Source organism: Chrysoperla carnea, chromosome 1 (genome assembly GCF_905475395.1).
Source record: "Chrysoperla carnea chromosome 1, inChrCarn1.1, whole genome shotgun sequence".
Classification (NCBI taxonomy): domain Eukaryota; kingdom Metazoa; phylum Arthropoda; class Insecta; order Neuroptera; family Chrysopidae; genus Chrysoperla; species Chrysoperla carnea.
In genome coordinates, this window is record NC_058337.1 from 66,321,952 (window position 1) to 66,336,331 (window position 14,380).

A 14,380-nucleotide genomic window follows, 5' to 3' on the forward strand; every position below is an offset into this window, starting at 1 on the left:
TGTAATTACAGTGACGATATTTGATGTTAATTGTATATAACCTCACCTAAAGAAGGTTAGCAATATTTTCGAAGCGTCCGTCGTCCGTCATTTGACAATAGATAGACGATTTACAACTTCAATTGTTGATAAAGTTTAAGCACATTTAAAAGTCTCCAGCTTTTAGAAGAGCGGGGATATTGTTATTTGTACTCTATTCACTCGAAATAACAAAAATGTGAAAAATACACACTCTGTGGAGCTATTGCTTGGGTCCTTAGTTTTGTCGGTTACCATCGGTCAAAAGAATGAAATAAAACAAGTGAAAACAAACAATTAACTCATTAATTGTTGAAATACCCGGTATAGATGAAATGTTGCTCATTTAAGAACTTAGTCTCTCTTTTACGCCCTGAGCACGTAACCATAAAAATTTCAGCTTGATATCTCTTTTCGTTTTGAGTTATCGTGTTAACAGACGGACAGATAGACAACCGGAAATAGACTCTTAAGTGATTTTATGGACACCAATATTTTTTAGCGTTGCAAACTTTGGACTAAACTTAGTACACCTTGATATGTATTACATATACACAGGGTATACCACAGTGACATAGTGTGGTGTAACTGCTTTGTTAAGTTTTGGGGTCTACAGTGTCAAAGAATCGATTTTATCTTTCTATTAAAATAAGAAAAAAGGAAATACCATCCATTTTCAAGCTGGGAGCAATTAAAAATTTTCCGGGCCCATAACTTCAGTAGTACAGCTCTCTCAATACCGTCTGAGCTCAGTGTTGCCGAACTACTAATAAATTCGCCTGGAAAAATTTTAAGTTAAGTAAATAATTCTAGAAAATATATACTAGTTCTATTGTGCTTGAAATTTCTAATTTAGCGCCTAAACAAGTTTCCAGTTCAAGCGTTCATATATAATTAACTTTGAGGAACTTTTGTTTAATATTACTAAACTCGTTTCAAATGGACGATAAATTTTACGTACAATCAGAATTGTATACGATAAAAAATGATAAGTACTCTTTATTTGCATGTCTTGATCGGATTCGATTACATATTTTCCATTACATGCATTTGAAACGAACCCCAGGTTTTTGAGGAATTAAACCTAATTTATCACCAATTATAGTTTATGAAATCCTCAGAAAAACAAAGCTAAATATTTGTATAAGCCACCCATATATTTTTTTATTAATTTTGACAATCTTTTTAGCATACAACGGCATTGAGGGCACAGAAACTCTGTAATCATCAAAGTATTCGAAAAAAAAGCTGAACAAAAGGCGTTCAAACTTTTTCATATTTATTAGGAAATTGATGGACTGAACAATCTGTGAAACACCTCTTTTTTCCTTTTCTTGGAATCAAAATATAGCTTATTTATTCGTTCAAGAGTTTTTAAGAAAAATTCGGTTTGTTAGATTCGTAGCGCAAGAGTGAATGAAATGATTTAAATGTGATAAATTTTGTATTTGATAGTTAGTACTTGTAACTCCCTAATACTGCAGCCACTTAAAGTTATAATATAATTTTTTTTTTAAAGATAATCATCATCAGAAATGTTAAATTAAAAAATTTTCAATATAATTATTTCTCGAATAATGCGCTCACAAGCGTTTTAATCACACATTATATATCATCATTTTTTTTTTGTTATTTTTAAGATCTGCTCTAAAATATTCGTAATAAACAATTTACTTTTGATATATTTTTCGTATGTTAAATATTTTTACAAGAAAAATCATTTGTCGAAGGTTTTAATAATAAGTACATTTGTTAAAGACTGCTTATATAAATTAGATTGCTCAATTGCTGAAATGTCGTTGTATGTAATAAATTGATCCATAATTTTTAGTTATGAAATCATAATAATATTGGCGCGTCATTTATTTATCATTTTCCTCAAAAAATGGGCTAATATTAAATAAAAAAAATGTGTGCCTATTATAAAAAAAAAAACATTTTCGTAGTTGTACGATTTTAATTTTTTCACACACGATTTAATCGATAATCTTAAAAATTTATGTAAATAAGAAAAGCTACAATTCTTTAATATTACAATTATTTTTTGTTTTGTGTTTCTAAAAATATTCGCTGTTCAAATGTTAACGGTTGATTAATGCATCGGCCGCCATCTTAAGAGGTTTTAATTTAAATTTTATTTATAATCAACGCACATAAAGAAGTTTTCGTCTCCTTAATTTTAATTTGTGGTATAACATTAAAGTGTTACTTATTTGCTCCTACTCGTAGTTTTAAAATTACATTCCGATTAAAATTTTCATAGCTTTTCTAAATCATAAACCTCTTTAAAAATAATCGTATAAAAATTTCGCAATTATTTTTGGTTTAATTTTCTTCTATAAGTTACCATTAAAGATTTTTCCCCGATTAATTTTTTAACAATTTTTCTTCTTAAGTAAGATTTGTACATTTAAGTTATCAACAGTCAATTTTTCATATTTAATAATCATTTTTTTTAGTTTTAAAAACATTTGTAATTAAAAATTGCTTTGTTAGTTATTTTCTTTTCGTTTTAATAATCTCAAATATCATTGTAATTCTTAAATAATTAATTGTAATATGTACTGAGTTGTGCCTAATAGAAAATAAAAATAATTTAATAAAATCAAATTGGTGAAATTATTTATTAATAAATTAATCATGTAAATTCTTCTGTCGAAGATAAACTCAAACTTTAGTTGATTTTTTTAATTGAGCAGGATTTTTATTAGTAAGAAGAACTGAATGATAAAATAGTTGCAAAAATTACAAGGGTAAATTGGATTTATCTTACACAACGCAACTGCTTTTAAAACTATTTGTTAACCAAAGGTTGCACTAGGTATCCGATGTGCTTGAATGCATTAAGTTGAAGCAACGAGGCAATGCGATTTATTCGGCTTCATTGTTGAGTGAAAATCCATAAATAAGAAATGAAAAAATACAAGTTAAATAAAAATCCTAATAATGAAAGCTGTATAGTCGCTATTAAAATTATAATTATATCTTGCTTACAATTTATCATTTAGTTGAGAGAAGTGGTGATTTTCCTTTGATCAGATTCTTTTTAGAATTATACCCCCGAAGGCAAAAAACGCAATTGAATCAATCGACGTCTGGTTTAATTAGAAGAAAATTACCTGATCTTATTGATTCCATGATTCCAATAACAGAGTTCGGCTGCGTTCAGATTAAAATAGCAGTCCTATAGTGGCTCCGTACTTCGTAACAAATAAAACTCCAATTAACAATTACTTAATATTTTATTTATTTTTTTTCATTTTTTAATTTATATATATACAATAAATTTTTTTATACAATTATTAGTTAACTTGTAATAACATTTTATTTAAGAAATTTATATATATATTAATAATAATAATAATATTAATTGTTCAATTTGACAAAAATTAAGTGTATTTGCATGGAAAAAATGTTTATTATAACTGTAATGTATTTTAATTTTATCTCAAGTAAATTGGTAGTAGTAACATGTGTCCGGAAAAGCTGTCATCCAAAGCTTAAGACGTCAGAAATTTGGTATATCGTGTCAAATTACTACCAAATTCATTGGGTTTTCAAAATATTTTTTTGAAATAAAGTTTTTGATATTTTTATGAAAAACATTTTTGCTATTTAATAGCTCACAATCCGTTAGAGATAGAGCAAAACTTTAAATGGCTGACATTTTTTATCGTAAAACGATACAATTTTTAGTAAACACAAAGGATTAGATAGAAATTCGTTGCGGTATGTGAGAAGTGTTTCCAGACATATATTCCTAATACCAAAATTTTTATTTCGGTGTACCCTATAACTCTCTAGATTTTTTATCATTTATTGTGATACACCTGGTACATTTTTTTTAAGTATAACATTTTTTGATTAGATAAATAATTCTTTCCATGCAAATACAGACAAGCGTAATATTTTTTTTTTTTTTTAAATTCATCATCGAACATCTTCAGTTTAATTTATTAATTTAAGAATTCCATTATCTTTATTTGATTGTGATTATATAATTTTTTATAGTTTGTTGAATTGATAAAAAGAGATGTTGTTTTAAGTTTAGTCAAGTTTGTAATCATTACTTAAACAATAGAAAATTGAATTCTGATTTTAATTATGTTCATAATTATTTTTAAATTAAGAAGAAAGGGACAAACAAACGTACAGTTCAATTCACCAAAATACTTGGTAGAAGTAATTCTCGGCGGTCAATTTATTAAAATGTTGCTTCGAAGCAAATTATTATTACACATATGCCATTTACGAGACATTTTCTTTCGTTATAATATACGGAATATTATATTAATACGGAAGGCTAATTCAAATTTGACAATATGTGTACAAAATTTCCAGCTTATAAAAGTACAAAAGTTTTACACAGGTTCCTTCATCTTTAATTAATTTCAACTAACACTTTTTTCTTCGCACTTGTTAGTAAACCAATTTAATTGATATTTGCGCGTCAGATTTAATATTTGTGCGTAGCCAAAAAACGGATAATTAATTTTGTGTGCGTTAACAGGTAAAAAACTGCATCCGAGATTATTAAGAAATTATATCGGCTAATCGACGAATTATTTAAATATTTTTAGTAATATTTGCTGATCTAGGATCAAAAATTGTATATTATTAATTTTCTAAGGAAACATCCACAAGATCAATAAGTTACCGTAAAAAATATTTGGCTGGAATTTTTGAACGTGATTTTTGATTGAAATTGTCATAAGTTTATAAAAAAAATCTTCTTAAGTAATAATTACAGACTTAAACCCTTATTCTGAATATTTGTGATTTGCTTTCAAGTACGAAAATTTTCTGAAAATATTTTTGCAAACAATTCAAGCCTTCTGATCTTGGAAAGCATTTTTAGATCCGATTCATTCATGTACGATTCTATTCTATAAATAAAAACATATAAGGTAGCGGCTTGCAATAGATACTCTCTGGGTAGTTAGTGTAAAATAATGACAAAAGATTTATGTCGGAAGAGAGAGATTGATTTATTTGTAAATCAATTGAATGAGCATGCCCACAACATTTTATTTTTTAATATTGGATAAGTTTATGTGGTAAAATAAGAAAAGTATTATTTTTTGGAAAAAAATTAATTTCTACAAAATTAATTTCCTTCCAATAGAAATAAACCTGATATGGATGTCAGGTCTGTAAAAAAAAAGTGAAGATGTACACAGGCACCCCCCGTAATATAAATCTATCAAAATAGATATTTTTTTAGTCGCCATGAATCAAGTGTCGACTTTTAGAACCTTCGTTAATCCGCCGCCTGTCTCTTTTATTGGCGCACGCATTAAATTTTTCTTTTATACTGGGTCCGCAGGTCCCCTGGACACGTGTTTACAATGTCTGTATGGTCTTCTGTATAACTCAGTTTGTTTAACGTTGCAAATCACTTATTTGATTTTCATTATTACTTAATTAAACCAAATTAATGCAGATATTTGGGAATATTAAATAAACTTTCCATTTCAAAAGATAGTGATATCAAAATTTTTGCAATGTCGGAGCTATAGTCCAGAAAAGAGGCTAAATCTCTAGAGGGACGCATTTTAATAAGCATATTTAACTTTTAAAAGGCGCTAAATAGAAATTTATTTATCTCTGGGCGCCCGTCACTTTAAACTCCAAACATAATTATTTATATTTGTATTCATTTTGAGATTACATTAAATTTTACAAAATACGATGTGATTAACAAAAACAAGTTTCTTTAAAAGTGGAAATCATTTTCAAAAATTGGTGGGCAGGCTCATTTCGGAACATAAAATCCATTTAAACTGAGGTGTGCATGACCTCTTTGATTACAACAAATATTATATTGAGATGAAATCGGACCAATATATGAATTGAGCTTGTATTATCTAAAATTCTTTTTATAGATCAAAATTTAACAAATAATCTTTTAACGAATTTGGTAAATTTAATTTATTTACCAATAAACCGGGTTTACGCCCCATACTTTCATAAATTCGTACCCGACATATTTGTTTTAATGAACGCGGCCGTTTATATAATTCACGTATTAAACTTGTCAACACTTCAGTTTGTTTAACTGGCACTTGACTTAATTGTTGCGTATATAACATTTTTAAACAATTAAACAACGCATTATGATTCATAGCCATATAAAATAAATAAATTAATTTTGTGAATGTATATTTTGGATCTAATAAAAGATTTTCTTTTTTGGATATTAACATTATATAATAGTACAATATAAAATTCTTTTTCGCCTTAAATATATTCGTTGAATTCTGATGTTGAAAATGTTGTGGATAAATATTTAAACTAATATTTGGATTGGCGCCATATTGTATAAATGTTAACGTTAAATCATGGACATAATCTATATCCTTGGAATCTCGAACATTACATATCATATCCATACAGGATTTTAAAATGTGTTGTGTATGATTTGTAAATCGAACATTTAAATCCAGACCATGTGTTAACAATAAAATTAATAAATTTTTAATAAATTCAAAATTTAATTTCTTTTGTGTATCGCAATTAATTGTGATGTTTTCGGAAACAGTGAACACAAGTACATGTAATGGCGTTAAGTTACATTGGTTGCTACAATTTGGATTTGCACCATGTTTTAATAGGATTCGAATACAATTTAAGTAACATACTTTCATGCTATGTGTAAAATGATGTAAGGGGTCTTTGTTGATTAGTGGTACGAGGCATACCATTATTGGAACAGAACCATCGCGTCCAACCATGTTGGGCTCACCGCCATGTGTTAGGAGCATGTTTAGTAGTTCGTAGCATACATCCCAATCACGGACATGTCTTAAAACGCACGCCAATGCTGAGTTTCCTGTTTGGTTTATTGAAGGGCCAGCTCCATTTTGTAATAAATATCGAACCTAGGATAAATGATAGAAACAAAAATACATGGGTGAAATTTTAATTCACGTTTTTGACAAAGCCCCGCATGACATTTATTTCGAGTTTAATGCCAACCATACCAACTGATAAATACGCCACTGATGATCATTATAAACCGCAATTCAGCTCAAAAACGGCAATCCCGCGAAAACAGGTAATTAATGAAGATTCTTGCGCTACATTTAACAATGTGATGGGATTATATTTGAGCCGAACATCATACAAGCTTTGCTGTATGATACAAAAGGGGACACGTCTATCGCTCCGTTGAGACATTTAGCACCTCGTAAATTAATATTTAATATAATTTTTTAAAGAAAAAAATAAATAATTTATACAAGGTATGCTGAATCTCAAGTGTGAGAGATAATTTTGGTTAGTCACAAAAATTTTAGGTACGCCATTTATCAAGTTTATATTTTTCATTTATCAAAAAATATTCGTGTATAAGTGATAATTTATTTCCAAATATTTGACTTACCAAATGTAATACATCCCATTTATTCCATTTTTCATATCCATAACGAGCTTCTTCCAGAGCATATCGTACCACTAAAGCATGGAGTGGTGTATTACCTAAACTATCCGGAGCGTTAATAAGTTCTTTACATCCATGCTCGAGCAGAATTTTAATTGTAGCCTGAGTGTCCTCCGCTGATTTTCTCGCAATTAATAATACTAAAAATAGGAAAATTTATATGAATATCTTGGAAAATGATTTGAAGGATGAAGTTTTATTTCGACACGTACCAACGTGTAATAAAGTCATTTGTTGTGTACAAGTTCGTACAGTTGTTTCAGCACCAGATGCAATAAGAAGTTCTAAAAATTTACTATCATGTAAAACAGCCTGATGTATTGGATAATATTCATCACGTAACATGTTAATTTCATCTTGCCGATCTGCAACTAATTGCTGAACACATTTCCAAGCAGCTCGCTCACATGCAATATGTAATAATGGTTTTCGTTGTCTAAACGGCATCTAAATTTAGAAACATATGTAATTATAGGAAACATTTTTAAGATTATTTGGTTAAATTTAAAAGAGAAGTGATAGTAAGATCCTTTCTTTGTCCTATGGCAATTTTTTATTTTTGAAAAAGAAAATAACATACTACTGGCTCAAACTTTTCTTAATTTAGAATAGAACCGGGATTATTGTCTGTGTTTTTCATGAGTTAATAACATTCAGAGTTTTTGACGCATTAACTTTTAAACTTTTTAGCAAGAGCCATATTTGGCCCCAATAAAAACTTTTAAAAGTAAAACATGGGAACGATTAAAAAATATAAGTGCTATTTTTTAAACTTCCACGTTTGAAAACGAAATTCTATACTTGTTTCGTAAATTGTATTTTTACCTTCGCAAAATATCGCCTAAACTTACTAATTTTGAAATGCGTGATAATGATCATTTTTTTCTTACAGGAGAGTATTGAAACGATTTTTGAATATGTAGAGCTAGTGAAAATAAACTTTTTTTCGAAATGAAAATATAATTAAATATAGGGATCGTTGAAAGTAGCTTGATATTTTATTTCATTTTTACTTTTAGCTAATGACGAATGTTTATCCATCAGAGGTTAGTGTGAACCTTAATTTCATGCTATTATTCCAAACTCATTTGTGCGTTTGATACCTTTGATAGTATTTTACACTTTTTTCCTCCATAATGCATACCTACTTGCGGTTATAATATACCAAATACAACAGAAATATAAACAAAAATTAGGGATCAAATAAGATTCTTATTGTCATAGAATATTATGTACAATCAGACTTACTGTCACCTCTCATTTTATGCACATACCCAAGGTTCTTCGCAGCGTTGTTGTAACATTGTTAAAATATTTACTTGATCCCCGTCTAAAGCGTAATAAATGGCAGATTGTAATTTTGTTGATTGTCTTTCAATCATACCTTCTTCGTTAATTGCTGAAAAATATTTTTATTATTAAATGTTAAATAACTGAAAATTTGTTGAATTTGATTAGAATCATGGTAATTTCAAAAACCAAAATACCGCAGTTTGCTTCCAGTTTGATTTATTAATTAAAAAATTTTTGATTTCGCTTTATATTAACATGAAAAATATTAATAATTATGCTGCGTCAAGTAAAAAAAATTGCAACTTGTTTCTGATTAATACGAGAAACTCGATTTAAAAACCTTGTTGGAAACCTTTTGAACTACCAAAGATAATTGATAAGAGCTTTAGATATTCAAAATAAAATTTCATACCCGCTCTAATTAGATAGATTTGTATTTCGACTACAATTACTTCCCTTATTTGATGACAGCTCTACCAAATTGTTTTTTAGTGAAAGCTTCACTACATTTGGCACAAGAACCATATATTTTTGTAGAATAATTACGATTATCTAATTCATTCCAATTTTGGCTACAATAGTAGTCGGAATAGTTTTTATAACACAAAATTAAAAGGTGAATTCGTAATTTTAATTTTTTTTTCATATTAAAGTAGTTCTAGGTGGATATATTCCTTAATATTATACAATTCTTACAATATTTCCCGCGTTCTTCACAATTTTGACTGTGAGCACCAGGCCAACACATTCGTGCCTCTACATCAATTCTAGCTCCATGCTTTAACAATAACTCCACACACTCATCGTGCCTAAAATAGAAAAATTATTCGTAACTTTAATGAAATTTTTTTAAATTGTTTATTTTACCCTTTTAAGCATGCAATATGTAAAGGCAAACTGCAAGGGCATCGATTTACATCAGCTGTTGTATGCCTGCATAGTAACCATTTCACAAGTTCGACATTATTAGCGCCAACACATTTTTGTAACAGATTGTATCCAGATGCATCATGTACCGTTAATATATTCTCATTCTACGATTAAAGAAATTCACAAATTCATAAACTTAATAAAAAAATAAATGAAAATCTGATCAAACCTTCGGTATTTGTTGTAATAATCCTTCTAACTTCTGTGTGGTAACTCGAGGATTTGCACGTAATGCATCGAATACAAATTGTACTCGTTGGCGGGTCGCATCCGAGACACGATGCCCATGTCCATTTCCAACTGATTGAAAAGCATGACTTACAGATCCTCCCATATCAATACCCTAAACCCTGACGAAATTGTTTTGAATTTTTCTATTTTATGTGTATCATATTTTGAATTTTATCTGGAAAACACAAAAACCACATAAATATTACGAAATTAAATTCTAAATAAATTTTTAATTGTAAACAAATCTTCAAGTGGTGGCGAAAATGTCCACAAAAAATTTTTACAAAATTTATGTTATTGTTAAAATTTTTTGTAACAATATATAACATTTTTTTATTATAAATATGATTTCAATAATTTTACCTATTCAGCCCAATATTAGGCAATATATTTATGCTTAAATACGACATATAATATAAAAAAATTTTCAATAAATTTCAACTAAATATTCATTAGTTTCAGCTGTAGTAATAAACATTATAACCTTCACTATATCTACGCCACTGGTGATGACGTCAATTGAACGTCATCAATTTATTTATTATGGGTTTGAGGTCAGATCGTTGAACTATAGCAAGAATATCTTGGGATGTTGACTGAAAATACAATAAAAAAAGGTACTTTTTATAAAACTTTTGATGCGTTTTCGTAAATGCAACAAAATAAATATTGCATTTAATTACGAAATTAATTTTCACAGATAATTCGAGTAAATTAAACTCCCCCTTTCATTACAGATCAAAACATTTAAAATTGAAATTTTGTTTCAATAATTTTATTCTGTTAGATATTTAAGCTAACATTTTTTGACAAATTTTAAAATGAATTATTTAAATTTTTTATCATAGTGGTTAAATTATAGGTTATGTTACTTCTTTGAAAAACAAATTGTATATAATTCATTTAAAATAACAAAAAGTTTTGTTTTAAAATTTTGGCGTCATTCTTGTAATTATACCTACATTGTGATTACTAAAGTTGTTAGTTTTTACGTTAAAAAATTTATTTGAAGAATTTACATTCGTGAAAGCGTATTGATGTACCTACCTTTAAAAACAATTTTCGAAATAATTTGAAAAATATGGTTAAAAAACTATTTGCGAAAAATAATATTTCCTAACAATACTGGGACTTTGTTATAGGTAGTTATACAATTAAGGATTTTATTGGTAGAAAAACAATAAATAGCCTGAAGTATTTCACTCATTAACTTGTAAACGCCTGCTCAAAATATACAAAAGTTGAAAATACATCGAAATACATACATACATATATTTTTTTTTTTAAATCATTATGAATTTCTAAGAAGAATCTAATTATTTCAGCATTCTTTAAAAAAAATATATTTTTGTATTTCACGACTTTCTATCCTGCATGCTAGAACATTTATGAATATTAAAGTTTTACACTATAATAGCTGTAGGTTTCCGAAAATTTTATAGAATTTCTGAAAATTGATTTATTAAAATAAATGATTAATTAAATGCAATATTGACAGCTTCAATTTGTGGAAATTCATAATGATGAATTTTGTCAAAGATAAAAGTAAACTCTGTAAAAGTAATTTATTTTTATCTTTGATAAAAAAGTCTCATATTGAAATTGTAAATAGTAATCACCTAATTCCAGCATGCTTTATTTTGTACAATACAAGCAATTAAATTTGCGATAAGTATAGAAGATTGTCTAACAAACTGTAATATCTTAGCCATTACTGGCGCCGCGAATAGTTGGGAAGAGTTTTTTTTATAGTACTTTGAGTTTTGACTAAAAAAATAATTAAATTTTGGAAGGAAAATTTATAATTAAATATTTAGTTTATATGAACCAAATACAAAAAAAAAAAAAGAAATTACTTTTAATTATTGCCCGACCGCTCTAGGAGATGGGATTGTTTTACGTGAAGCGCCCTGAAGCCTAAGAAAACAAATAATATATCAAGCAGGCTGTAGCTAGCCTTAACTAGTAGAATACGGACACAAAGTAACTAGAGACGGACAGAAATTTTTTTTTTAGGCAGAGTAAATTTCTGAACTAGTGCAATGTTTAAGTAATTTTTGAAAATTATTTTTCGGTATAATACCAATATCACTTGTTTAAGAAAGCACCAGAATTTTCCAAGTTGGTCGAAATCTGATCATCATATGGTTTCAGTACTTATTTCCTTAAAAATATTGGATTTTAACGCTAAGATGTCAGCGACACGAGTAAAAAAATGTAAACTGTAGGCACCTACCTACTCTTTTATATGTGTATGGTGTATTGGTATGTGCCTATGGTTTATAAGATTGTAAACAAACTTTTCCGTTAAATATTATGCATCTATGGGCGTTGCAATTATAATTCTTTTTTATATCGCTAGATATCTTTTTTATATCGCTAGATATCTATCGCTAGAGTCTTTGTTAGTATTAAATCCAATAATATTGTTGTATCATTCTTGTCACTACACATCAACAATACATTTTGAGTAACCTCAATGCTTGATATTTTTTTAAACATTCGTTTTTTCTTCGACTTACGGGCATGTACGGAGGCCTGATATCAAGTAAATTTTCTGACCACATAAACGATTTTCGTTTTTCTTGATTTAAAGAAAGTATACCTATGCTGCACATATTTCGTTGGATAAGAGAGTTTACGCTACGTTACGAGAGATTGGAGAGATTATAAAGGTGAGATTCATATTTTTGCTTATTTTAAAAATTATTCAATTTAACAGTATAAAAGCAGTATTTACTTGTTATTATATTTAGTTAATTTATTACTTGCCAAATAAGTAAAACAATTTTTACTGTAATTAGTTTAAAATAAAAACTTATACTATGCAGGTACTTAAATTATGTAGGAAGTTAAGAACATAACAACGAAAAACTCAAAATTTTGACTAGGGGCTAAATTTGTTATTCTTTTTCTAATAGTGATTGGTAAACTGTAAGTTAATAAATAAGATATTATCAAAAACGATAAATTTATGTCACAATATTATAGATTCAAATATTTTCATTTTCTTCGAATATCGAAAATAAATAATAAAATAAGAAATAACTGAATGAATGAAATTGATACAACAATCATTTTTACTGAAACATATAGGCAATCGTATGAACACATCTGTAAATAATTTACATACATACAAAGGTAAAATGCCTATATAAATAATTAGTTTTTTATGGGGTTCAGCCCATCTTAAAATAATTTTTAATTACAAAATTTGGACACTTTATTTATTAGATTTAATCAAGATTAGAAAAAAACACCTTTACATATTTTAATCTTGACATTTTATTTATTATAAAACTAATAATTAATCTATAAAACGCACTAAATAATTGACATTTATATATCAATTAATTATATTTTACTGAGATATATTTTGAATCGTGTGAAGGGAAAAATTATGAAAAGAATTTTATCTAGGAAATCCTCATTGTAAATGAATGACCTTTGATTAATTTTTATGATAAATGATAAAATTCACACATAATCAACAAATAATTTTTATTCGCACTTAGTAATAAAGAAGGGAATACAAAACGTAACATGATAACTTAATCATAATACAACGTGTTTTGGAGGGCGTGTAAATCGTGTTTCTGAATAGTTTTAAACTTGAAGTTTTTATTTTGAATATTAATTGTTTTATTGGTTTAATAAAATTAGTCATAATTCATAAATTTTTAGAAGTGATTGCCCACAGGTCACAAAAAAATAATAGTCGCATACTCGTCTAAACATGTAATTAATATAAAAAAATTTGGTCTGGTGAAAAGTCATAATAGCCTCCATACACAGATTCCGTTTGTGAATTGAGATCGTAGTTTGTGAATAAATTTAAGAATTAATATAATTGCATCGTGAATAACTTTAGCAACTATAGCTACATAAACTGTTACTTTATTACCCGTGTAATAATTATGTGAAAATTGTGGCTGGAAGGCTATCGGTCTACCAAAAGATTCAGCCCTACAAAGGGTTTCTGCCACCCGTCTAATTGGTGTTGCTTAAATTGTATAAGTCTATTATTCTACAATAATGAACACATTTTTCGCAATCAGTGCTTGATAATCAGTAAACTACAAATCTGGAAATATATCTTTAAAACCGTAACAAATGGAAGAAAAGTTTAAATACAAAACTTGTATACTATGTATATGAAAATTTGTATACCATGTATATGAAATATACCAAGGTATACTAAGTTTAGTCCCAAGTTTGTAACGCTTAAAAATATTGATACTATGAACAAAATTTTCGTATAGGTGTTCATAAAATAACCTAATTAGTCCATTTCCGGTTGTCTGTCTGTCTATCGTCTCTGTCTGTCCGTATGTCATCACGATTACTCTAAAACGAAAAGAGATATCAAGCTGCAATTTTTATATCGTGCTCAGCGCGTAAAAAGTGAGGTAAAGTTCGTAAATGAGCAACATAGGTCAATTGAGTCTTGTAAACCGGTAATTGTAA

At 28.0% G+C, this 14,380-nt stretch overlaps 1 protein-coding gene across 1 annotated transcript; it reads right to left on the reverse strand.

The window, feature by feature from the left end:
• Positions 1 to 3,418: 3,418 nt before the first annotated feature.
• On the reverse strand, positions 3,419 to 10,401 carry LOC123304974 (serine/threonine-protein phosphatase 6 regulatory ankyrin repeat subunit B). The gene is made up of 8 exons (XM_044886545.1): positions 10,277 to 10,401; positions 9,852 to 10,088; positions 9,620 to 9,786; positions 9,449 to 9,561; positions 8,734 to 8,858; positions 7,672 to 7,906; positions 7,403 to 7,599; positions 3,419 to 6,899 (listed from the first exon to the last, which is right to left on the reverse strand). Exons 2-8 carry the CDS (start codon positions 10,014 to 10,016, stop codon positions 5,898 to 5,900), a joined length of 2,004 nt encoding a protein of 667 aa, XP_044742480.1. The 5' UTR covers positions 10,017 to 10,088; positions 10,277 to 10,401; the 3' UTR covers positions 3,419 to 5,897.
• Between the last annotated feature and the right edge of the window lie 3,979 nt (positions 10,402 to 14,380).